This window comes from Tamandua tetradactyla, chromosome 16 (assembly GCF_023851605.1).
Source record: "Tamandua tetradactyla isolate mTamTet1 chromosome 16, mTamTet1.pri, whole genome shotgun sequence".
NCBI lineage: Eukaryota > Metazoa > Chordata > Mammalia > Pilosa > Myrmecophagidae > Tamandua > Tamandua tetradactyla.
In genome coordinates this window covers 37,336,793-37,361,731 of record NC_135342.1, presented here as the reverse complement: position 1 = coordinate 37,361,731, position 24,939 = coordinate 37,336,793, and the positions used below count along the sequence as shown (strand labels likewise).

At 51.8% G+C, this 24,939-nt stretch overlaps 1 protein-coding gene and 1 long non-coding RNA gene across 3 annotated transcripts; one reads left to right on the top strand and one right to left on the bottom strand.

Moving 5' to 3' along the window:
• The first annotated feature begins 5,361 nt into the window (after positions 1-5,361).
• PLEKHF1 (pleckstrin homology and FYVE domain containing 1) lies at positions 5,362-12,861 on the top strand. Of its 2 annotated transcripts, XM_077132296.1 has the most exons (3): positions 5,362-5,466; positions 10,337-10,432; positions 10,987-12,858. In XM_077132296.1, the coding sequence occupies exon 3, from the start codon at positions 11,005-11,007 to the stop codon at positions 11,839-11,841; it is 837 nt and encodes a 278-aa protein (XP_076988411.1). In that variant the 5' UTR covers positions 5,362-5,466; positions 10,337-10,432; positions 10,987-11,004; the 3' UTR covers positions 11,842-12,858. The 2 variants fall into 2 exon arrangements, with proteins under 2 accessions (XP_076988411.1, XP_076988412.1); XM_077132297.1 differs by lacking the exon at positions 10,337-10,432 and having other exon boundaries at positions 5,375-5,466; positions 10,987-12,861.
• A 5,958-nt stretch (positions 12,862-18,819) lies between these two features.
• Positions 18,820-24,167, bottom strand: LOC143660264 (uncharacterized). The gene is made up of 3 exons (XR_013163904.1): positions 23,759-24,167; positions 23,411-23,556; positions 18,820-20,044 (listed from the first exon to the last, which is right to left on the bottom strand). It is a non-coding gene; the product is annotated as an uncharacterized LOC143660264 (long non-coding RNA).
• Between the last annotated feature and the right edge of the window lie 772 nt (positions 24,168-24,939).

Below are 24,939 nucleotides of genomic sequence, written 5' to 3'. Positions count from 1 at the left end.
AGAATACAAATTTTAAAAAATTATAGAACTGTACAACGCAAGGAATAAACCCTAATGTAAACTATGCATTATAGTTAATGATACAGTTACGATACTATTGTTTTTATTTATTTATTTTCTTTTTTTTTAATGAAAGAAGGAGGGAAGAAAGGGAGAAAGAAAAAGAGAGGGTAAGAGAAAGGAGAGAGGAGGGAGAGATGAAGGGGAGAGAGGGTAATGTGGGCAGGAGAGCATCACATTTCCCATCTGCTCCCAAAATCCTCACCCAGATCACAGTAGAGCAAAATATCAGAGAAAGTTGCACTGATTTTCCATCTGGGAGCTGATCACTTCTTGGCCTATTATTCAGAGCAACTCATTCAGCTTGCCTGAGCCTTGACATTGCCATCTTTGCTGTACGATAATATCGAGATCATACAGTGTCTGCCCTTTTATGTCTGGCTTAATTCACCAAGGATTATGCCCTCAAGGTTCATCTATATTGTCATATCATTTTATCAATTGTAAAAAAGTTACCAGACTTAATGCAAGATGTTACTAACAAGGAAAACCGGAGGCGTATGGGAACTCTGTACTCTTTGCATGAGTTCTGTGAACCTGCAGGGTTCCAATATAAACAAAAGAATAGCTGCTGCTGCTGCAGCAGTCCTAAACATTTATTTCTGTGGGTCAGGAGTTGGGGAGCAGCTTAGCTGGATGGTTCTGGCTCCAGGACTCATCAGGTTGTCCTTAGGTGTCAGCCTAGAAAGCAACCACCTCAAGACTTTTCTGGGGCTGGGGGAGCTTCCAAGCCAGCAAGTTGATTCTGGCTTTTTGCAGGAGGCCTCAATTTCACAGCACTTGGGCCTCTCCAAGAGGCTGCTTGATTGTCCCTGTGGCTAAGCAGCCACTTTCTCTGAGAGCCGGTGATCCACAGAGCAAGGCAGAAGTCACATGCTTTGTATGACGGAGACTCGCAAGTCCCACACTGTCATGTCCACAATATTCTATTGGTGATGCAGGTTAAGCTCAGTCAGTGAGGGAAGGGATTCACAAGGGTGCAGCTACCACCAGTAAAATTCCGACCTCCTTTCCATAGGTCCAAGCCACGCATTGTCCCTTCTAGAGGCAGCTACTGTGGCCAGTTCCTTGTGGATTCTGTGAGCAATATTTTACACACACACACACACACACACACAATTTCTGATTTTGCCTTCAACACAGCAGAGGAGAAGTTCTTTGCCAGCCAGACCCTAAAAGCTGACTTTCCTTCACCCAAAATGGGGCTCTGAGAAGTGTCATCCAGTCGGAACCATTCTAGCTTTGGGGTCCCCCCACTCTGCGCTGGGGAGCAGTTATCACTCTTCATGGAGAAATGCACATCTTTCAGTCTGTATCCCACTCGACTGTGAGTGTCCCAGAGGAGGGCCAGTACTTCCATCATCTCAGAGTTCCCTGCTCAGGCAGTGTCACAAAGAGGCGGTCAAAAACTGTTTGTTGAATGAATGAAGGACCCAGCTGGAACTTTGTCAAACCAGCCCTATCAGAGGTCTCTTAACTTTACCTTACTCGAGAAACTAGGCATGTCTACTACACCCTGAAGATTATATTTGGATGCAGCATTTGTTTCACTCATCTGAGGCTTTTTTCAAAGGGTGTTATTTACATTTTCTTTTCTTTTTTCTTTTCTTCCCCTTTGGCTGGGTTCCTCTCCTGGGGAAAGTATATGAGGGGAAGCAGGCACAAGAAAATCCACAAACATAAAAAGGATGTGCAGACAGTTGGAATGATAAACATGGAGCAAGCACACAAGGAAAGGAATACATATTGACATTACAGAAGTGGAGAGAGAGGTGGGAGGGCGGGGGTCCCTGCAGCCTCCTGGCTGGGTGGAACATGGGAGGCAGGCAGACTGTTGATAATCCAATATAACTGTGGCAATCCAGCCCTCAAGATTTTTCTTTTGAAATTACTGTTTTCCAGACATCTTCTGCAAAGCTCATCTTTTCAGCCACTTGAATAGAAATCTTTCCAAAATATTCTGTATTTCCCTGCATTGGGCTCAGAATCTTGAGAACATTTTTACTAATAAAGGAGTCAACATACAACAACGGCCAGATTTGGAGTCAACTTCAAGATCTCCCTGTTAAATGCAATAGGACCTTGTTTCCATTTTATTTTACTTGCTCCCCCAACTTTGTGCTTCAAAAATTGTCAAACACACAGACGAGTTGCATGAAAAGTACAACAAACGGCCTAGATCAGGCATTGGCAAACAGCAGCACTGGCCTGTTTTAAGAACAATCCATGTGCTAAGAATGGGTTTTTATAGTTTCAAATGGCTGGAAAAAGAAAATCAAAAGAAGAATGTTTCATAACACATGAAAATTATATGAAATTCCAAAATCAGTGTCCATAAATAAAGTTCACCCATTTTGTATATGTATCATCTGTGCTCCTTTCCCTATACAAACGCATATTTGGTATAGTTGCCACAAAGATCCTGGCTCACAAAACCTAAAATATTTGGCCCTTTCAAAAAAAAATTGCCAATCCCTGACCCAGAGTCAATGATTAATATTTTGCCACCGGTGTTGTATCTCTCTCTTGCTGACTATTTGTGTTCATTGCAGAGCTCTGATCCTCAGTGGGTATCTCAGTTTCTTGAACGAAGAGCTGGGGATAATAGTTTTAGTCTGAAGAGAGATAAGATCATATAAAGTGTTTAGCACACAGTGTTTGACACATAAACAAAATTTAATAAGTGAACCCACAGAACTTCTTGGCAACTTTCACCAAGGTGGTCCCCAGAAACCCTAGTTTGAAAATCCAGAACCTTGGTGCTTTCCTGGAACTAGTTTTGCAGGCGGGGAAGCCAGCATTTTCTCAGAAAGGGCTTCTTGACTGAGGCACAGAAAAAGCCTCAGGGAAACTTCATTTTTTCCACAGTCTGTGGCTTGGCTGACTCAACTTCTGCCTTTCCCTGAGTCACGAGTTTTTCCTCTCTTATTTGGAGGAACATGGCCCTCCACCCAGGTCTGCTCCGCCCACAACTGCCCCTGTTGGAGTGGAGTGGACAGCTGAAGGATTAGGGCCTGGGCTGCCTCCTGGGGATTGCCAAGAACTCCACTCAGCTCCAGAGAATGTCAGAGCTGGAAAGAGGAAAGATGAGGACACAAAGGTCCAAGTAGACCCTGGACTGCCAGGGCAAGGGGGGAGGGGGCGGTTCTCTTGACTCTAGGTGTGCAGCCTCCTTCTGGCTTTCCATAGTCACGAAAAGCCCTTCTTTTCCTGGGTGCCTGCTCAGAGTCAGGCACGTGCCAGGATGCAGCTGGTAATTGTCTTCACGGGGCTAGGCTCGCTCCAAACCTCATGGCCTCTCCCAGGCCTCTTCCCTCTCTGGGAAGCCCCACCTTACTGGAAAGAAGGGATCTGTGATTGAGACAGTCACAGAATGCGGCCTTGAAGTCTCAGCTCAACAGCAGCGGGTAACCTGTACATGTGATGGCTTTTCTCCATGCCCCAATGTCCAAACTGAGCTCCCTGCTTAAACTCAGCTTCTGGGATCTCAGGGCCTTGTTACATTCTCCTCTGCATGATGTGGGGGTCAGGTTACACCATCAGGACTTGCAAAGTCCAATGCGTAATCAACTAGAGGTGCACAGTGGGTGAAGTGGGCCCACGGGGAGAACACAGGGAGGTGTGGGGACTCTCGGAAAGGGGAGTTCACCTGTCCCATGGAAAGGGAACAGCTGTGCTGTAGGAGATGTCGGACCAGCATTTTCAAATCCTCTCATTTCAGGGAGGCTGACAATCCAGAGTTTTACGTGAAATCTCTCGATGCTAATGTTGCCAATAAATTTCTTAAATGTTTGAACATTTTGTGCAGCAAAAAGTCATGCATGTGAGGGCCAAGTTGGACGCCTGGGCTGCCTACCAGGCTGGGACTTTGGGTGGATGCTTCACAAGTTCTGTCTGTCCTCGCTGACAAGGGTGACAATGCGAAGGTGGTGGGGTGGGGAGGTGGCCAAAATGAGGGCAACTTCTCCACCCCTCATCTTTCTCGTGCCCTTCCTCCTCACTCTTCCCTGGGTCTGACACCCTACCCCTCTCAACCCATGGTGTTGCATCCCAAGAGCCTGGTCCACCCATTGGGGTGGGAGAAGCTCATGACCAGAAGTGGGCCTCACCTCCCAGTGTCCACTCACCCCACACAGGAGAGCAGGACACCACCCAGCTCACTACTTTCAGCACCGACCTGGAGGCTAGAGTCTGGCCAGGTGATGAGTCTGGACCAGGGCCCTGCGGCACCAGGAACAGATCAGCTCTTTCTCTGGCTGCCTGGCTGTCACCTTGGTCCCGGCCCTGAAGGCAGCGCACTGGCCACAGCCAGCCCCTCGTCCAGGTGCCCAGGCTCCTCCTGTGTAGCAAAGCAAATTGCACCCTATTCGGGCATTGATTCACTTTATGGGTACTGAGTTCTTGGTCTGCCTGAACTTGGTTCTCAGCCCTGGAGATGCTGGCGTGAACTGGATGACCACAGACAGGGCCTCAGGACTTCCAGCGTAGGTAGGGGGCCAAGCACTGGACACATATGTAAGTTGGGATAAATGTTTTTAAAAACATAACAAAGTGAGTGAGGGGATTCAGGGTGATGGGGTGGAGGCAGGGAATCCTCTGAAGGGGAGGCAGTTTGAGCTGAGACCCCAAGAACTGTGTAGCTAGGGGAGGTTCTGGAGGCACAGAAAGGACAAAGGTCGGGGGGTAGGAAAACAGGGAGAAGACAGAATGAGGTGATGGATCTGGGGGTATCAGATGGGGCTGAGATGGAGGCGTGTGGAAGCCTTGCGCTTTCGTTCTGAGCGTCCTGGGAAGCACACAAGGGTTTGGAGGCCGGGAATTGGGGTGGGGGGAGAGGGGACGGATGGGGTGACCTGTTGATAATGCTGGGGGATGAGTTCTTGGGAGTCCATTAAACTCTTCTCTTTCCTTCAGTGCATGTTGGAAAGTTTCCACTATAAAAACCGCAAAATATAGCAATTGATTAAAATACATATTGTGAAAAATATAGCAATAAACACAATGCTACTGATTTTTTTCTGTCATGATTATTAATCTCTGATTACTCAAGTGGGGGAGGCAGATTCCAGCGTGCCGAGGGCGGGGCGGAAAGGGGAAGTGGGGGTGGGGGGAGACTCCCGGTGGGGAAGCGGGCTGGAAGTAGCCTCCCAGGGCTGACCCCCAGCGCCCACCAACCGCACCACCAGCTCCACCCGCACACATCGCTCAGCCCTCGGCTCCCGGGTCTGGCGCCAGGCCCCGCCCCCGCCGACGCCCTGGGGCTCCGATTGGCGGGGCCGCCGCGGGGGCGTGTCGGCTAGAGCCGGACCTCCGGACGCGGACAACAACGCCGGCCTGGCGCGGCGGATCCGGACTGACTGACAAACCGACTGACCCACCACCGCGCTGGCGGGACGCGCTGGAGAGGTAAGGCCCCTCGGGCCGGGCAGGGCGCGTGCAGCAGACGGGGCTCCCCTCCGGCTGCCCTGGCCCCGGGCCGTCCCGTCGAGGCGGCTCCCGGGGCCGAGCGGGACGCGCAGCCAGGGCCGTCCCGGGCTCCGGCCCCGGGAGAAGCACGGAGAAGAGCGCTGCTTACTGCCGGGTGGAAACAGGTCCGAGGTGCGCGATGCTTGAACCAAGGATTCGGGGGCGCTCGTGGGATTAGGGAGCCTCAGCGCGACGCGTTGTCCGGTGACGGTTCTGAACCTCACCCCGTGGTCTCCCTCCCGCGAGACCTGGAGAGAGCGGGCTGAGACCCCTGCCCTCGCTGTCCTGTCTCATTTACGAACTGTCTGGTCCCTAGGTGGGATCGGGCTTAGTCTCCCATTTCGTAGAGGAAGTAACTGAGGCAGGTCCAGAGGGAGAGGTAGCACTTCCTTCCCAACCCCACGGAAATAGGCCACCAGGCGTACCTGGAATCACCTGGAACCTCCTAGCCTTTCTCCCGCTAATCTCCGCGGAAGTGTGAAGGGGGAGGTGTCATCCCTAGCCTTTGCGAGTGGAAAATCTGAGGTTCCTATCCCACAGAAAAACTTGGTGCCTGTAGCCCAAGGGAGATAATTCATTTGGAGCTTGCAGAAAAAGCTGTCTCACTTCCAGAGGGTCAGAGGCTAAGGGGCTGGGGCGGGTGGAGTAGGGGCAGGGTGGAGCCCTGAAGGCTCTTGTGCCAAACCTTGGCTCAAATGGCCAGAACTGCACTGATTTGATCTTCCCTGTGTTGTCTTCCTATAGAGAGAGAGAGAGAGACCACCTTGGGGTGGGGGTGGGGGGGTCTGGAGGGAAAGAGAAGGGGAAAGATTATGCTGGGGTCATCCTAGGCCCATAAATTCCACTGAGGTCTCTGCAGGCTGACATGACCCATTCTCTGACTTTGGCCCAGTGTATCTGCACACGTCAGCCCTCAGTGCTGCCAGGGCTGGGAGATGAGCTGGGGGACCGCCCTCCCCAGCCCACCCTAAGGAAGGAAGTGGGCCGTGGCTAATGTGCTGGTGAGGGGGTGGCCAATGCACTTGCCCAGAATACTCCAAGGGGCCTGGTGGGGAACATGTGGAGAGGGGCCCCAGCCTCAGGACTTGAGAATTCTGATTCAGTAGTTGATCAAAAGCAGCCTCCTGGGGCTCTGACTATTTTGGAGCCCCAGGCGGGCTCTGAGGCAGTGACTTTGGGCATGGTGCTGGCCCTGCCCTTCAGGAGCTTTAGTGAGAATTAAATGAGATAATAATTGTACTGCCCTTGGCTTGGTGCCTGGGAACCATAAGCTCTCCTTTATGTGACATCTGTTATTTATTGCCCCTTATTTCCCTGGAGGGGGCCAAGGCCACCCTAGAAGCACAGGGCTGGCAGGGCTGAGGGGTGGCCCTGAGGAAGGAGAGGACACTTGATCCTGCCACTCCCCTCTGAGAGCACTGCACTTGGGAAAACCTCAGATCCTCTCCTTAGGCTGTGGACCTGCCAAACTGGTCCTGCTGCCACAGCTGGCTCCCCCTGTGAACTCTGGACTCCGGGGCCAGGTATCCCCTGTTTCTAGAAGCATGCAGCTCATCCCACCTAGGGGCCAGAGCACTCTTCTACCAGATTTTTGTGCACCTGGCTCCATCAGGGTATTCAGCCTAGGTCCAAGGTCATGTCTACCCCAAGGCCTTTCCACCTAGTCATCCCAGCACTCAGCACTCACTGTCAGAAATGACTTACTATTCGGTTTTCTTCACCAGGAAGTACATTCCAGAACAGCCTGGTCTCTAAGTCCCCACTGTAACCCCAGTTAGCTAGCATAGGTCGGGACCTAGCACAGGTCCTGGCCCATGTTCAGACCTCCATAAATATTTAAGTGCAGGCATGGGGTCAGAATGGGCATGACTTGGGCTGAGGTCCCTGTGGGGGAGGAAAGCAAACCCAGCCTGGTGACTGCCCAGTCTGGGAAGGTGAGGGGAAAGTCCCAAGAGCTGTTCTGCATCCAGGATCCTGACGCATGTGATCTTGGGACAGGTATGTCCCTCCCTCATGAGCAGTGGCCCACATCGGGGAGAAAGATGGACTGAGGGGGTGTCCCTCCTGGCTAAGACTTTCTAGAGTTCCCAGGTTGGAGCACTAAATATCTCTGCAATCCCTAAGGCTGTGACCCAGGTGGGGAGAGGAGAGGACACGTCTTATTGGCCTATGCAGCTAATCAGTTGTGTCTCTGGCATCAATGCCTTATGCATTTTACAGCATGTGGAGGTGTAGATCAGGGCTCAGCAAACTTTTTCTGTAAAAGGCCAAGTAGTCAATATTTAGGGCTTTGCAGGCCATGCCCTCTCTGTCACATATGGCTATGTTCCAAATAAAATTTCATTTAAAAAAGCAGGCAATGGGCCAGATTTGGCCATTGGGCCATAGTTTGCTCCTCTCTGGTATAGATCACGTGTTCCACATGGTACCCGTAGCCTCCAGCACCTCTTAGGACCTGAAACCCTAGTCCACGTCATGAGCACCTCCATCCCCAGCTCAGCAGATCACATGTGTTCAGTAAGGAGAGCCTCCAGGAAAGTGGAGAGGGCATTTCCTTGAATTTTTTAAGGGTTTGGATGAAGGAGTGGTGACCTTCTGTGACTTGCAGTATTTCCCAGGCATCTTGGGGCACAGTGGGCAGCCACAGCAGGGGCACCAAGCATCCCCTTAGACAGTGCCACCCTCCTGGCCTGGGTAAGTGCTGTGCTCTTTGCCGGCTCTCTGACCTTGGGCAGGCCTCATTCTGCATCCAAGAAATAGGGATAGGAAGTCCAGTTTTGGGGACTAACTGCGATATTAACTGCGATAATGTGTATCAAGTCCTGGCTTAATTAATGGCTCAATGAGGCCGATATTCTCTGTGGCCTCTGGAGCCAGGATGAGAGATGAAAAACAGCCAGGATGAAAATAGCTGGCATTTAAAAGAAAGCCACTGGAGTCTGTTTAACATTATCCCAGGGATGGTTGAAAATCTCTACACTTGTTTTTCCATGGGAAGCAGCAAGATATTCCACAGTGCCCAGGCATTGCTGGATGTGCGTGAGAAAATCCTTTTTTCTTCACCAAAGACCTTTATGTTAGCAGTGATTCTGAGAGGCAGATGAAGAAGGTAGTACTATCCCCATTTCATTCATGGTGAAGCTGAGGATCAGACGCAGAAAGCACCATGTGCATGAACGCACAACTGACCAGTAACTGCATGTGCCAGGTCCTGTCCTGCCCTGCTGTGGGTCCTCATGGCCACTTCTCACAGCCCAGGCCCTGAGGGCATGCAGCTAGGATGGTGTGGGGAGGGGGCCCAAGTCCCCTGCCTCCTGAGCTTGCCAGCTCTGTTCAGCATCCTCTCCTCCATCACTGGCCCTGGGTGCCCTGCTGAGGTCACACCAGGCATTGTCTGAGGGCACCAGGCTCTTTCTGGCCTTATCTTCTTGAAGCCTTCTCTGCCTGGGTGGTCTGGTGAGAAAAACAGAAAAGAGGACTCCCCAGTTGACCCAGGGCTGCCCCTTCAGATGCACCCAGAGCCCTCCAGCCAGGTGTGAAGTCTAGAGTTGGGCCAAGAGGATGGTGTCAGCCTAGCCCCCAACTCTAAGCCAGGACCCTCTGTAGGCTGGCCGAGGAGAGGGGTATGTGAGTCCCTCAATGTGGGGATCAGTGAGAGACCTGACCCCTCTGAGGGCCACCAGAGCCTGGGTAGGACTGGGGGTCATGGGCTGGTTGGAGTAGTGTGCTAAATGCTATCTGTGGTGTCTGCAGGCCTTTTCAGGAAGGGAAGGGGGCCAGTCTGGTAGGCAGGTGGATGCCTCCTCCCAGAGCCCAGATGAAGATGCAGTAGGTCCTTCCCTCTGCTGTCTTGGCCACTGGATCCAGCCCTCTCTGCCCGCAGCTCACCCCTCTGGGTGCTCCAGTGTGCTCCCTGTTCCTCACTTCCTCCAGAAGCCTCCAGAGCTCCCAAACTCATGGGGCTGGGCAGGGGCCATGGCAAAGGGGCCCCATCTTCACACAGTCCTCTGCACAAAGCCAGGCTGCTCCAGCTGCCCCTGCTATTAGCCATGTTTTCACTACCACCAGCATTTTCATCCCGTTCTGCCAGGAGGCCCCTCATCACAACACACAGATGTGCAGGAGGGAACAGGTGGCCAGCGTTCCTTTCTGGGGGCTCCTGCATCTCCCACCCAGTCCTCGGACCCTCGTGCCAGGCAGCCAGGGGAGGGGGAGGAGCTGCCAGCATATGGACTAGGAGAGGCCCGGCCAGGTGTCCCCTGCTTGGCAGCGCCAGCAGGGTTGAGCCCAGAGCTCTTAATCCAGTTACCATCCTATTATTAAGGACCTTAAATTCAGAAAGAGAGAGAGAGAAAAATAATAAAACATATGTTTCCACTGCCCAGAATTGATAGGCATTAAGATTTCATCACAGTGGCTACTGCTTTTTTTAAAATAAAAAAGAAAAATGAAACCTTATAGATAAAGGTGAAATCCTGTGTGACATCCCTGCCACCCCCATTCCTGGGCCCCTCCCTGGCCCCCACCCCACCCCCGGCTTTCTACCCGTCAGTCTGTGCTCATTCATCCACATAGTTCTGGAACACTTGGAACATGTTTTTAGTTTCCTCCTAAGTGGTGTCGCACAGCCACACCATCTGCAGTTAGCTTTTTTCACTCAGCATTTGCTGTCATCGCTCCATCCAGACCCGTGTTTGGGTTCGATTCCTTGTAACTGCTACCAGAATGCCCTTGTATGACTAGGCCCTGTTTCATTTACCGTTTCTCCTGCAGCTAGACATTTAGGTCATCTCCGCTTGTTTCCTTTCAGACACAAGCCACAGTCACTGCTCTCTGTGGGGCTCCCTGCCCCCTACTCTCAGCAGCTCCACAGCAGAGCCCTCGGCTGGTGACGTGGGCCCCCTGGGTGAGTGCCTGGGTGGCTGGTTTGGCTTTTCTAGATGAGGGCATCAGTGGTCAGCTGGGTCTCTGTTTGGGCACCTGCACCTCTGCCCCTGGGGCAGACCAGAAGTGGGGGTGGGTCATACCCCCTCGAGCAGCTGCCAGCAAATGGCTAAAGGAAGCTGAATGATAACTGCCCAGCTTCCCACTCTTAGGTGGACAATGTCCAGGCATGTCCTTAACCTGTCTTCCAAGGTTTCCTAAGGTGGTTGGGTTGAGCCTCCGCTGACCACAGTGGCAACCTGCTCAATTGAACGCTCTTTACTGCCATCTCTGCTACCCCATCTGACTTCCGTGTTCCTCTCACTGGGCTTCCTTCCCCTCCCGATAACTCCTCATCCTCCTCATCTAAGGGTCTGTTTCTGGGGGTCCCAGCCTAAGGGGTTCTGCTGGGATGGGCTTGCTGGACTGCCGTGGGTCTGAGGCTGGCTGTCCGGCTTGGTGGGTTGGTGAGCTGCTGGATGGGCTCCCGGCTGCGCCTGGCAAGCTGATGCCTCTTGTCCGCCCCTCCTCCCGCAGCTGGAGCAGCTGAAGAAGATGGAGCACCTGGCCAACACAGAGATCAACAGCCAGCGGATCGCAGCCGTGGAGAGCTGCTTCGGGGCATCGGGACAGCCGCTGGCCCTGCCAGGCCGGGTGCTGCTGGGTGAGGGCGTCCTGACCAAGGAGTGCCGCAAGAAGGCCAAGCCCCGGATCTTCTTCCTCTTCAACGACATCCTGGTGTACGGCAGCATCGTGCTCAACAAGCGCAAGTACCGCAGCCAGCACATCATCCCGCTGGAGGAGGTGACGCTGGAGCCGTTGCCCGAGACCCTGCAGGCCAAGAACCGCTGGATGATCAAGACGGCCAAGAAGTCCTTCGTGGTGTCCGCCGCCTCCATGACGGAACGCCAGGAGTGGATCGGCCACATCGAGGAGTGCGTGCGGCGGCAGCTGCTGGCCACGGGCCGCCCGCCCACCACGGAGCACGCGGCGCCCTGGATCCCGGACAAGGCCACGGACATCTGCATGCGCTGCACGCAGACGCGCTTCTCCGCCCTGACACGGCGCCACCACTGCCGCAAGTGCGGCTTCGTGGTTTGCGCCGAATGTTCCCGCGAGCGCTTCCTGCTGCCGCGCCTCTCACCCAAGCCCCTGCGCGTCTGCAGCCTCTGCTACCGGGAGCTGGCCGCCCAGAAGCGGCAGGAGGAGGAGGGGGAGCAGGGCAGGGGGCTCCCCGGGCAACCAGCCCACCTGGCCGGGGCCATCGGCGGGGCGTCCAGTGGAGATGAGGATGACTCAGATGAGGACAAGGGGGAGAGCAGGGACGATGACTGGCCGAGCCGCGTGGAGTTCTATGCCTCGGGTGTCTCCTGGTCGTCCTTCCATAGCTGACCGAGGCATACGGAGCATCAGAAGGCTTGTTGGCCATGCCGGACATCCGCTCGGATGCCACCACCCAGGCCCGCAGGAGGAGGGCTTGGAGCCCAGAGGGCAGAGTCCTGAAGCTGCCCAGTGCTCTCGAGGACCCTACCCCACCCACCCTCTGGGCTGCAGTGGGGGGTGGCTCTTTTCCTCTGGCATTGGTATCCCCCAAATTCTCCTTCAGAGAGTCTTCTTTCTATTTGGCAAACCCGGAAGTGGTAGACTTCTCTGAAACAGGTAACCGGTTCACTTTGGTGCGGGTTATCAGAGGGAGGGGACATGAGGGAGGATGGTAATAAAGGAAACAAGGAGCCATTTGTCCCACTCTGCTGCTCTGCCTGGGCCACCCCTGGTGATGGAGCCACTGAGTATAGTATTCTAAGGAGGGAAACTAAGCCCCAGGTGTCTGCTGGGGCTGGAGCCTGGATACCACCCCTGTACCCCTCACCCCTCCCCATGCTATCCCTGGCTGCATTTACTTTAAGGGTGTCCCCTGCGGATGCTACTACGCCATTCTTTCCCTTGCCACCTGTCAGCCCTGACCCAAGCACACTGAGCGTGCTTGAATGGGGTTACTGTCCACTACAGATGAGACCTCGGGCTGGGAGAGCTTCTCCCAACCCACACAGCACAGGGCTTAATACCTCGGGGTTAATAATCACCCGCCCTAGGTGAGTTCTCAAACCTTAATGTCAGACAGAAGGCCAGCTGTCCTTGTTCAGGTGCAGATCGAGTCAGCAGGTCTGCAGGAGGACTCCATTCTTCACAATCTGGGAGGCAGGGTAAAACAGGAGTGTCCTGGCCTGCCTGTGAACCCTCCCAATTAGGAACAGATCCCCTGGTGGGGAGGAGGGTGGAGAAATGGGTCAGAGGTGCCTCCAGAATGGTTGGCTTGTTTACAGGATCTTTCCCCTCCCTGGGCTTCCTGGAACCACACAAACTGGTTCAGACTGGTTCTCCAGCCCAGGCAGGGGGCACATGGTAGGGACAATCACGGGGTGAGTGGGGGGTAGCTTCCTGAAGACAGATCTGGAAGCCTCAACCTGCCCTGGGAATGCCTGAGTCCAGCTATTGGCCTCTCAGTCACAGCTTTGCTTCCCTGGAACCTTGCTTTGCTGAGATACCTCAGGGTTTAAAGGAGGAGGGGTCTAGCTACAGCTGAGCCTGGGCCATGCCAAACTTCTGCAGCATCCTGCCACGGGATGGGGACCAGGTCTCGGACTGGTGGGGTGGCTGGCCGAGTGCCAACCTCTCCTCACCCGGGGCGTGGTAGACGAGCCATGCATGCTGGCTCTGAGTAGCTGCTGGTTTGGCCCTCACCGGGTGCTCTTGGACCTGCTCCCATATCCCCTAAAGGGTGTCAGGGCCTTCAAAGATGCACAGACTTGGGGTGACCTGCCCACTCAGACGCCTTGTGCCCTACCAGGGTCTGGGGACACCACTGGGAGTGAGATGAACAAGGCCCTGACTCGGGGCAGACAGCACCCAGCAGGGGTGGGTGTCACCTGTGGTGTGTTCTCGAGTAGGGCCATGAAACCCAGCTGCCTGGGGAAACAGACAGCCAGGGCCGCCAAGGGAGAGGGCACTGGGCACTGGCATGGCAGGCAGCGCACGGTCAGTGCTAAGGCCCTCGGGAGAAAGGAGCCGCTGTGGTGGAAGCAGTGGAGCTGGGGCTGAGGCCAGGGAAGGCCAGGAAGGGGCCCCCGAGGTTGCAGCAGGGCAGCAGCATCTGCTTTGTGTCTCTCAGAAGCTGCCCTGTGTGCCCTGTGGACCAGGCTGGGGAGGGGTGTGGTGCTCTGCAGGCACCCGGGAGCCTGGGATGGGGTGCTGACATCACCCTTCGCTCCTCCTGGGTCCTGGGGTAGAAACTGCTGTTTCTGCCTGAGAGAGATGCCAGGGGCCTTGCTTCCCCTCCCTCCTGTCCTCAACATCTAAAGGCCAGCCTCTCCCCTGATCTGCAGCCGTGTCCAGCGAACCACCCTGTGTTTCAGCCTCAGGTGACAGGAAGCAAAATACCCACCTTGCCTGAACATTTGCTGTGGACCTGCATCAGGGGTTGCGTGCTATTAGTCGGGGTTCTCCAGGGAAGCAGAGCTGACATACATATGTATATGGACGTAAATATGAGATTTATTATAGAAATTGACTCATGCACACGTGGGGATGGGCAAGTCCCAATTCCTTACAGCGGGCCCCAAGTTGGGAACTTCGATGAAGGTTTCCATGAATTCCCCAGGAGAAGCTGGATGGTTGACACAGAGATAGGAATTCTAACTACTGAAATCTTCCTCCCTTAAAGGCCTTTTACTGGATGAAACTTCTCTCCTTCATGCAGGCAATCTCCTTTGTTGATTATAGATGAAATTAGGCATAGATGCAATTAACTGAACAATGATTTAAACCCACGAAATAGTCTCACAGTAACAATCCAACCAGCGCTTACTTAGTCAAACAGCTGAATACAGCTTAGCCAAGTTGACACATGAACTTAACCATCACAAGTGGCATTGAAGCCTAGAGGAGTGCGTTGGGGGAACTTGGGTTGGGTGGGGTAGGAGCTCATGAAATGGAAGCTTGGGAAGGGAAGGCACTGCCCCAGGACCCCATCTAACTGACTCCTTGCTGGTTTGCTTCCCTCTGGAGATCTCACTGGTCTGACCCAAGTCAAAGGTCAGGCCATGCCCTGTGCCCCCTCACTTATCTGTAACGACCAGGCTGCACAGGCACAGCCTTCACCTCACTTGCCTCCCAGGGGTGCCCCACTTTCAGATGGAGAGTCATCCAAGTCTCCAAGAGTTGTCCTGAGTCAAGGCCACATGGCTGTCTATTACTCCTGGCTGCCATGCCACCCCCACACCTAGAGATTGGCAGGAATTCATCAGGCTGAACTTCAGTGCCTCTGGTCTTTCTAGAGTTACCTCTCCCCTGAAAGGGAGCTGGACATCTGGCAGGTGCAAGGTCCCTGGGGCCTGAGTCCAGCCCCACACACTCCTGCCTGGGGCTTCACTTGCAGGGCCTGGTGAGGAAGCAGGAACCAGTTGTCCTGCCAGCCAGAGGTTCGTGTCACCATCCCGGAATCTCCTCCCAGCTGTGCAAGGGCCCTTGTCCCTGCTGGGAGCTAGTCTTCTGACAGACATTGGGTCCCTGGGTGGGCCTGCTTGCCTCTCCTCCTGGGAGATGTAGGTGGGCACGAGGAAAGTCTGAGGACAAGCTCATGAATTGGGGAGCAGAGGGTGCTGGAGCCACCACCCTCCACATGAGCATTGCCTGGGACATCCATGCAGGAATCAGCCCAGGCAGAAAGTGAAGATGCGGTAGCCTCAGGGCCCTTGGGGACTGATGACAGATTTCCTTTTAGAGTTCAACCTGCACCTGGTCAGGGCACAGTGTTCCTGTAGGAACTTTTACAAGGGAGGTCCTCGAGGGGCCTCTACCTCTTGGGTTTTCAGGAGCTGAGTTTCCTTAAAGCAGGGCTCACCTGCATGCGTGCTGGTAGCATTCAGGTGCTATAGCCCAGAGGCCAGGGAGCCAGGTGGGGGGCCACAGGGCCTGAGGAATCCTATTCTTCCTTGACAAGAGTGGGAGCAGAGGTGGCTGCACGCTGGCCTGTCTGTGTGCTGGCCATCCTAAGGCTAAAGAGTACTGAGGAAGGGACAGACAAAGCCAGAAGGGGGTCCCAGGACAAAACTGCGTGATCAGGGAGGGCTCCCCAGAAGAGGTGGTATCTCATTATGTCCCTGAGGGTGGTAGGAATTTATCAGACAGGATCATCCTCTGCATGAGGACTGGGACTCATTATCAGTCCTGGCCGGTCCCTGGCATGCAACACTTGTTGAATGAACAAGAGCAGGAAATGGGGGAGGGGCGGAGGGGATGACAATGAAATGGCAATTGAGTCTCACCCTTGGAGCCTCCAGTCCAGACTCTGGTTGAGAAAAGACCTGGGCTCTTTCTGGAGGAGCAGAGCCAGTAGGAGGGCTCAGCCTGAGGCACAGGCTGAGTTGCTCTCTCAGGCAGGGGCAGGCAGGGAGTGGACCCCTACCCAGACAGAACTTTCTGGAGAGCTGGTGTCTGGCTTGTTGCCAGGCCAGGGCCCAAGGTTCCCCCGGGGGTCAGCTTCCTGTGGATTTCTGCAGGTCTAGCCTCTCCCCTTGCTCCAGCCTGCTTTTAGGTGCACAGCCAGAAAGGGGCTACACAGGAAAGTTGGGGCCACTCCTGGATTCAGCCACTGGGGTCTGGCAAAGTGGGGTGACAAAGACTGACCCAGTTCTCTGCCAGGATCGGGCTCCTTCCAGCCACACTCACAAACCTCAGCAGCCGCTTCCGTAGTGTCTGCCAGTAACCCAGCCTGCAGGAAATGCACCCTCCACAGGCTGGGTCAGGGAAGAGGCCACTCCCAGGTGTCAAGTTGGGGGTGGGGAAGCCAGTGGGATGAGAGGGTGGACACCTGCACCTACAAGCTCTGGGCTGCCCCTCAGCCTCTGCCCTCAGCCCTTGCCGGCTGTGGCTGCCTCCTTGCCCCTCTCTGCAGATGGTTCCCCATCTGTGAAATGGGCCCAATTGGCTTTGGGGGCCCATGCCCTCCCCCATGTGTGCTTTACTGTGCCCTGAGTAGACTCTGTGGAACTTCTGCCCAGGAGGGGAACCAGTCGTCGAGAGTGGGGGTGAGGACAGGAATGGTGTCGGCTTCATTGAGCTCACCGAAGCCAGATCCTATGCTTCTCTGGACTACTTCCTGACTCTGTGCCCACCAGGACTCTGCCCATGAACTTTTCCCTACCTGATGCCACCTCCACTCTGCAGCCTACTTAGATTTCCCCAGGTTGGCGTGGCTCTCCCCAGCTGCTTGCTGGGAAGTGCCTGAGTTGGCCTTGTCCGTTAATCTGGCTTTTGAGTCTGAACCCTTCCAGGGCAGGAATAGGAGTTTCTCATCGTCTGTGGCCTCCACGGCTCCTCCTGGTGCCCATTCTGAAGATGCTTCTCTTTGAGGTCTTGGTGACCTCCCCTAGTTCCTGGGGTATGGTAAGATGCTGGAGTCCACGTGTCCAAAATGGACCCCATTGGTAGCCCCTAACCTGCTTGCCCTGCCTCTGTTGACACTAGGATGTCTCCTGACCCTTCCCTTGGCTCTTGCCCATGCTGCAGGTAACCCAGGCCCAGAACCCAGGAATCCATAGGGCATGCCATGGGTATGCCAGGCACCTGCAGGAACTGCCTTGTGGGCGTGGTGGGGAAGCAAACTTTCACTAGGCTGTGCCGGACCCTTCCCCCAGCGGAGGGAAGCCCGTGAGCACACATGTATGTACTGCGCTCACATACGCACACGTGCACACATATTCAGCCGCTCTGGGCAACCGTGGCTCAGCCAGCCTTCTTTTCCTCTCCTGAACCTCCCCTCTAGGAGCCTTAGATTGCGGTTTGGCTCAGCCTAGGAGGAAGGAGTAGAGTGTGAAGAAAGGGAGATCACATCCAGGAAGAGAGCGTGAAGCCCCGAGTGGGCATCAGAGTGTTCAGCCCCACCCCACCCCCGATTCCCTTCATTATTTGGGTTGGGAAGCCCGGCCCCGGAGGTCAGGATGCACCTGACTCAAGTTCAGGATCAGTGCTAGTGAAAGCTGGGACCCAAGCACCGGCCTTGCCTCCCGGGGCCTGCCCAGCTTCCTGGCTCCCACTCCACCCCAAGGCCCAGCTCTCACCGGAATGTTCCAGTGCTGAAAGCAGAGACACAGGCAGGGAAGGAGGGAAAGAACAGGGGGTGTGACCGAGCTGAGCCAGAACATTTCTGGACAAATACAAGGGGGATTTCAGTCCTTGGAGCATCCACGTGGGGGTCCTGCCAGACGTTCCGACCGGAAAAGCAGGCTTTTCAGGGCTCCTTCCTCCTTGGAAGGAGGGGCCTTGGGGCCAGCCAGCCATGCTGCCTGCAGGGGCACAAGGGCTCCCCCCTCTTCCTCAGCACAGCCATGCCTACAATTCCTCCAGCTGGCCACAGGAATCTTCTGGGCTGCAGAAACCCAGGATTCCAGAACTCGGGGAGTCAGACACATGGAAACTTGATGCAGTTTCCAAACTACTGACATCCTTAAAGTACCAAGGCATCCAATCTGGATCCCAAACACCCACCAGCCTTCCTGTCTCCTTCATCCCCCTCCCACCCAAGAACAACAGCCAAGCCAGCCTCTTGCTATAATAATCCAATTCTGGAAAAATTTTTTTCCCTAAGGCCTGAGCTGGAGTTGGTCCAGAGAGAACAAGGGTTGACACAGAAGGGCCAGGCAAGAGAGGGGTAGGCGCTCTGGGTGCCACAACGAAGGCAGGGCTGGAGGGCAGCCCAGCCCTGGGTAGGAACCCTCGGCTTCCAGGGAGCAGGGTGTTGGCCCTCACCTCCTAGGACAGGCCCCAGGCCCCCCTCTTCTGTACTCGTGCTTCCTCCTCCTCTAGTGCACCAGCTGCCTCACAACTCCATGCCCACCAGCTGCAGGGAGTGAGGGCGGGTGGGGGGGGGGCGGTGGTGGTGGCGGTTCTCTTTCAGGTAGCTTCACTCTGGTATTCCCTGGGGGCCTCTCCCCCATGGCCTCACCTTCAGCCACGTGGCTTGGTCCAGCTGACTCCACCTGCATCCCAGCTCCAGAAATGGGCACAAGGGGTGGGTCTGGGCAACCAGAGTATCTCTCATTCCTGACCACGATGATGCACTGAGGGCTGTGCAGGCCAGGTGACTCCCCAGCTTGGGCAGGTGAGTGCAATCCAACCCTCAGGGGATTCCAGGACAAGGAATGGAGGTCAGGATGTTGGGGTCCAAATTCATCCCCCAGATTGGGGATGTTGACAAGTGGGCACAGTCTGGGGAGTCCAGTGTGGATTTCAATTCAGTTAAGGAGAAATCTACCCAACAATGAACAGCTCTAAGATATGAAAACAGGACTTTCAAAAGCATAATAGCCACAGTGATCATTTCCTTTATTCAACTCAAAAACAATGCGGCATCTCACTCAACTGGCAGGCAGTCTCTGGGCAGTCCCTGTCTCAGCAAGCTGATGATCACATGAGTCAAAACGCCTACAAGGAACATAATTCAGATGCAGACCTGATTTGGGAAAACAAAGCCCGCTCAGCCCTGCTCAACCCAGGGAGAACAATGATGCAGAAAGACAGAGCTTCTTCAAGGATTTACTTTGTTAAGGCATCCAGCTTCCTCCACCGTAAGGCTTCCTCCACCTTGATCTGTGCTCCAAAGATCCAGGAGTAAGCAGTGTAGAAAATCCACAAGGCTTCAAAGACTAAGTAGGAGGAACTCAGCAGGGGATGTGACACAGTTCAGGAGAGGAGGAAGCCAGACAGCATCTGGGTTACCAACTTGGGTCTTTTATTTTCTTTTTTTCATTGAGGTAAAACCTACATCCGTTAGCATTAAGTGTCAGCTCAGTGAGTTTTTTTTTGTTTGTTTGTTTGTTTTATTAATTAAAAAAAATTAACTAACAACATTTAGAAATCATTCCATTCTACATATGCAATCAGTAATTTCAGTGAGTTTTTATACATACACACACATGCATGTGTTAGCACTGCCCAGATCAAAACACAGCACATCTTTAGCACCCCAGCAGACTGCCCTCCCGGCAGTGTCAGCTCAGAGAGAAACCGCTGTTCTAATTTCTATCACCATAGGCTTTTTCCTGTCTGTTTGAACGTCATAGTTCAAAAGAATCACAGAGTATGTATCCTTTTGTGTGCGACTTCATGTTTCATGAGATTCCTCCATGCTGCGTCAGTAGCTCTTTTTCACTATGGTATAGTAGGCTATTTTATGAATCCTCCACAACTTTCTATCCGTTCTACGTTGATGGGTATTTGCGTTGGTTATAGTTTGGCTTTTGTCTGAATGAAACTGCTGCAAACATTTCTGTAGACATCTTTTGGTGGACATAAGCACTGGGTACATCCCAGGGGTGAATTGCTTGGCTATGTGGGGTGTATGTACACTTGGCTCTAGTAGATGCTGGGTTCTACAGCAGTTCTACCAAGTCACACCTCCACCCGCAGTGTATGTGAATTCCAGTTCCACATCCTTGTCAGCGCTTGGTGTGGTCAGCCTCTTTCACTGTGGTCATTCCGGTGAGTTACTGGAATGTGGATTTCGGACACCGTCCGGTACTAAGAGCTGGTCCTGTAACTGAGGAGTTAAGAATTAACAAATAATTGTGATTACTGAATCATTATATAGATGTTATTCTTACTTTCTAGTCTATTAGGAAAAAAAAAAAAAGAAGGAAATACCTGAAATTACTGAACTGTAACCCACTTGATTCAGTCTCTGATAATGATCATATAAATACATAACCTTTATCTTGTGATTGCAAAAACCTTGTGACTGGTCCCATTTGTACCCCCTAATCCTGTTTTACAACTTTAGAGTCTTAGGATCACAAAAGAGAGCCCCTAATGTTTATTAACAGAAGAACTTAATCAGCCCAGAAATAACCCACCCCAATCCCTAAACTATTTTGTAGACAAAGCTGGATTCAACCAAAATTGGCCGACCTGACATGCACAGTAGCTTAAACTTTAGCCCATAAGTGACCTATACCTAATTATAATACTAAAAATTATGACCATCATGTATTGAGGCTGCCATTTCCTATCATACATTCTGTAACTAAGCATGTAATCAATCTGTGCATACTTAATAATTAGATCACCTCTAATTACGTCATCTAGAGCCATTGTGCTCATTATCCTAAAACTTGCCCATCTTTTGATACTATAAAACTATCAGAGTTACTGCAGTCTGGAGAGACAGATTTTCAGGCTGGTAGGCCCTCTGATCTGCTTCATGCCTAGCAATAAACTCTTTCTCTCTTTGAAACCCCATTGTCTTAGGAATTGGTCATTTGAGCTCCTGGGGCAGAGAATCCACTGCTTTTGATCAGTCATCAGTCCACAAGATCTGAGGGGAGGAAGCTGTTTCTCCAACACCCAGGCTGTGGCAGAGTGAGTGCATCAGATTGACATGGTACAGGGGGGTTGGGGCTGGGCTTCAAGGAGGCACTTGTCTTGTTATGGGATACACTGGGTAAGTGCTGATGCAGAAATGACAGGAGGGAAATTCCACCTGCCAGGCTTTTAGAGTTTGATTTATTCCTTCAACAAATATTTATTGAGTACCTACAAGCCCATGGGATACAACTCCCCTCCTGGAGCTCACATGCTAGTAAAGGGAGGTAGACAATCAATACAATTTTTTTTTTTAATGTTTTCAGTGAACTCTCTTCAGATCATTCACTTACTTATTTATTTATTTTTCAACATGGGCAGGCACTGGGAACCAAACCCAGGCCTCCAGCATGGCAGGCGAGAACTCTGCCACTGAGCCACCATTGCCCACCCCAATCAATACAATTTAAAGTGTATCATACTTTCATATCCTTGGCCTCTTTTCCAGCACTAGGAAGCTTCTCAACAAAGAACAGTTCCTCTATCTGGAAACACTCAAGACTTCCCCTTGTTGGTTCTGTTCTGTTGGTGTGCTTTTTCGTTTGTGTTTTGAAAAGATGATCTCGACACTCTTTCCCTTAATACACATCCCATCATTGGGAGGGCGGTGGAGTATATAATAAAGGATATTAGAAGGTAATAAGTGCTATGGGGAATAAGTGAGCAGAGAAGAGGGGTGATGAGACGCTGTACTTTCAGGTGGGGTGGCCAGGCAAGGTGTCACTGAAAAGGTGACTTTAAATCAAGACTCAGAGGAAATCAGGCAGAGAGCTCAGCAGACATCTGGAGAAAGAACTTTCAAGGCAGGGGAAGCAACAAGTGCAAATGCCCTGGGGTGGGAATGTTCTAGGCAGTGAGGGAGCATGGAGGAGGCCCGGGTGGCTGGGGCAGAGTGAGTGGGGTGGGGAGTGATAGGAGATGAGTTCAGAGGGGTGCAGGGGCCGGGAGATGTGTCAGGTCTATAGGCTTTGTAAGGAGCAGATGCCTGCTGGGAAAGGATCTGAGAGAACAAGAGGAGGCAAACTGGTGACAGCAAGTGGAGAAAACTCATTTAAGGAATTCCATTGCGAAGGGAAAGAGAAAAATGGGACAGGGGCCAGAGGGAGGCATAGAGCCAAAGAGAGTCTAAAAAAAAAAAAAAAGTTGTATTGAGACATCAAACCACATACCATAAACGTGACCCATCTAAAATGTACATTTCAGTGGTTTTTTAGTATATTCACAAGGTTTTGAAACTATCACCCTTATCTAATTTCAGGACATTTTCATTACCTGAGAAAAAAACTCTATACCCACTAATAATCCCTGCCCATTCTCCTTTCTGCCCACAACCAAAAATCTTCTGTGTCTGTGGATTCACTTACTCTGGACATTTCATATAAATGGAATAATGTGATATGGGCCTTTTGTAACTGGCTTTTTTCACTTAGCATAATAATCCCAAGGCTCATCCACATTGTCCCATGTATCAGAATGTCGTTCCTTTTTATGGCCCAGTAATATTCTATTGTATGGATACACCCCATTTATTTATCCATCAGTTGATGGACATTTGCGTTGTTTCCATTTTTTTAAGCTGTAATCAATACTGCTGCTGTGAACATTCAAACATCGGGTTTTGTGTGGACATGCGTTTTCGCTTATCTTGGTTATATACCTAGGAGTGGGATTACCAGGCCATACGGTAACTATGACTAACATTTTGAGGAACTGCCAGACTGTTTTCCAAAGTAGATGAAGCACAAAAGTTTTTTTTTAATTTCTGGCATGGGCAGGCACCGGGAATCGAACTCGGGTCTCTGGCATAGCAGGCGAGAACTCTGCCTGCTAAGCCACCATGGCCTGCCCAGCACAAAAGTTTTTAATTCTGATGAAGTCCCACCCATTTGTTCTTGGTATAACGTCTAAGAAATCACTGCGTAATCCAAAGTCACAAAGATTTACTTCTATATTTTCTTCTAAGAGTTTTATAGTTTTAGGTCTTTGATCCATTTTGAGTTAATTTGTATATGTGGTATATTTATATTTATTTGGGGGGGCGGGGCTTGTGGTTATTCAGTTATCCCAGAACCATTTACTGAAAAGACTATTCTTTCCCCATTAAATTGTCTTGGTAACATTTATTGATATTTTTGTTGTTTTTTTAATATGAGAGAAATAATGCACATGTGCATGCTGATGGGACAGACCCTGTTAGAGTGGAGGAAATGGTAATGAAGGTGAAAGAGGAGAATGGCTAGAACAGTGTACCCAGGTGGAAGGGAAGGATGGGATCCAGTGCCCAGCACAGGGGTTGGCACAGGAGCAGGGTGAGTTCATTCCTAGTAACAGGGGGAATGCTGGGGTACATGGGCAGATGCAGGTAGTGGGTACTCTCTTCTGATCATTTCCCTTTGCTCAGTGAAACAGGTAGCAAGGTCACCACCGGAGAAAGAGGACAAAGGAGAAAGGGCTGGAAGCCTGAGGAGAGCAGAGGCTAATGGGAAAAGGAGCAGACTAGGAAAATACAGGACAATTGCTAGCAACATTAGCAGGCCCATCTCACCTTGGCAGTTATGAACTAGAGGTGAGACCATCTGATGGGTTCAGGTATCTTTTTCCAGCTGCATCCAGCTAGACAGGTGCAGGTGGGTATGGGATGGAGACGTGGGGATGCCGTCCTCCAGGCCCCTGTGGCAGGACAATATGTGCCTAGAAAAGAAGGGCAAGATTGGTTCTTAGTGGCTGCAGCAAGCAACCTCTCCCTGGGCATCACAGGTTTGTCCAGGTCTTCACCTACCCACAGACCACTATGCCATCTCATGGCTGGGGATAATGCTCCTACCCTCAAATCTGGTTAGGGACCATGGACCAGGAAGTGACAGTAAGCCCCAAGCCTCCCAGCACTGTTCACCTCCAACCTGCTCTTAACCTCTAGCAAGGACCTCAAATGAGCCCAGATGCTGAACTTCAGGAGAGGCACAAGGATGTGTCGACACCATTGGCAACCTGAGTGGATAAGAAAAGAGAAATTGTTCATTTTTACATCCTCTTTGCATTACTTGTGGAGTTGTAATGCTCGGTGCAATAGCCACTGGCCACATGTCAGTATCGAGATGTATGGAAGTGTAATATACACACCAGGTTTCCAAGAAAAAAAGAGTAAAATATCTTGCTAATAAATTCTATCTTGATTACGTGTTGAAATGATCATATTTTGGATCTACAGAGTTAAAGTAATATTAATTTCTTCTGTGTGTTTACTTTTTAATGTGGCTACCAGACAGTTTTAAATTACATATGTGGCTTGCATTTGTGGCTTATATTATGTTTTTTGGAGGGGGCTGTTATAGAGAGCAGACCCTATGTCCAAAGCTGCTCCCAGCCCAGCTTGCTCCCGCTTTGGTTAGAGGGATAAAGCTCTCATGGGGCACATGGTCTGCCCATCCAGGGTTGCCCTTTGGAACTTAACATTGCAGTGGGACCACACTTCTGAGGATGTTGGGGTCAGAGTCCGGCATGAGCTCATGGCAGCTGCCCACACATCTGTCTGGGCTGGTCCTTGATGGGACAGAGGACTGGCTGATGAGGGGGCTGGCTGTGTTTAGGGCCACATGAATAATTCACATTTTTCAACACTAGAACCCCCTTCTGTCCAAGATGCTTACCCCGAGAGTCACGGCTGCCACTCTGCTCCCTCTGAGCCAAGCAGAAAACCCCGGCAAAATAACAGCACTAGTTACAATTTGCCCTTTTCTTTCTTTCTTTCTTTTTACCCCTCAAGCGCATAAACCTGAGTTTGCATAGGGGGAAATCCCATTGAATTTTGTATATCCCTCCCCATTTACTATCTGTTAAAATTGCCTATTAGTGCTTCCTTGTATTGCCCACATACATAGTTTAACTATTTTCCTGATTTCAACATTTGAATTGTTTCACTCTTCTTTCATTATAAACAGCAATACTATGAATATTTTTTATTTTTCCATTTGGGTTATTTCACTGGTATGTTTTACCTAAAGTGAAATTTATTGGCTGGAAAATATGTACAATTTTGTGGTTTCCGTGACTTTTTTTTTCCCCAAGTCACTCTCC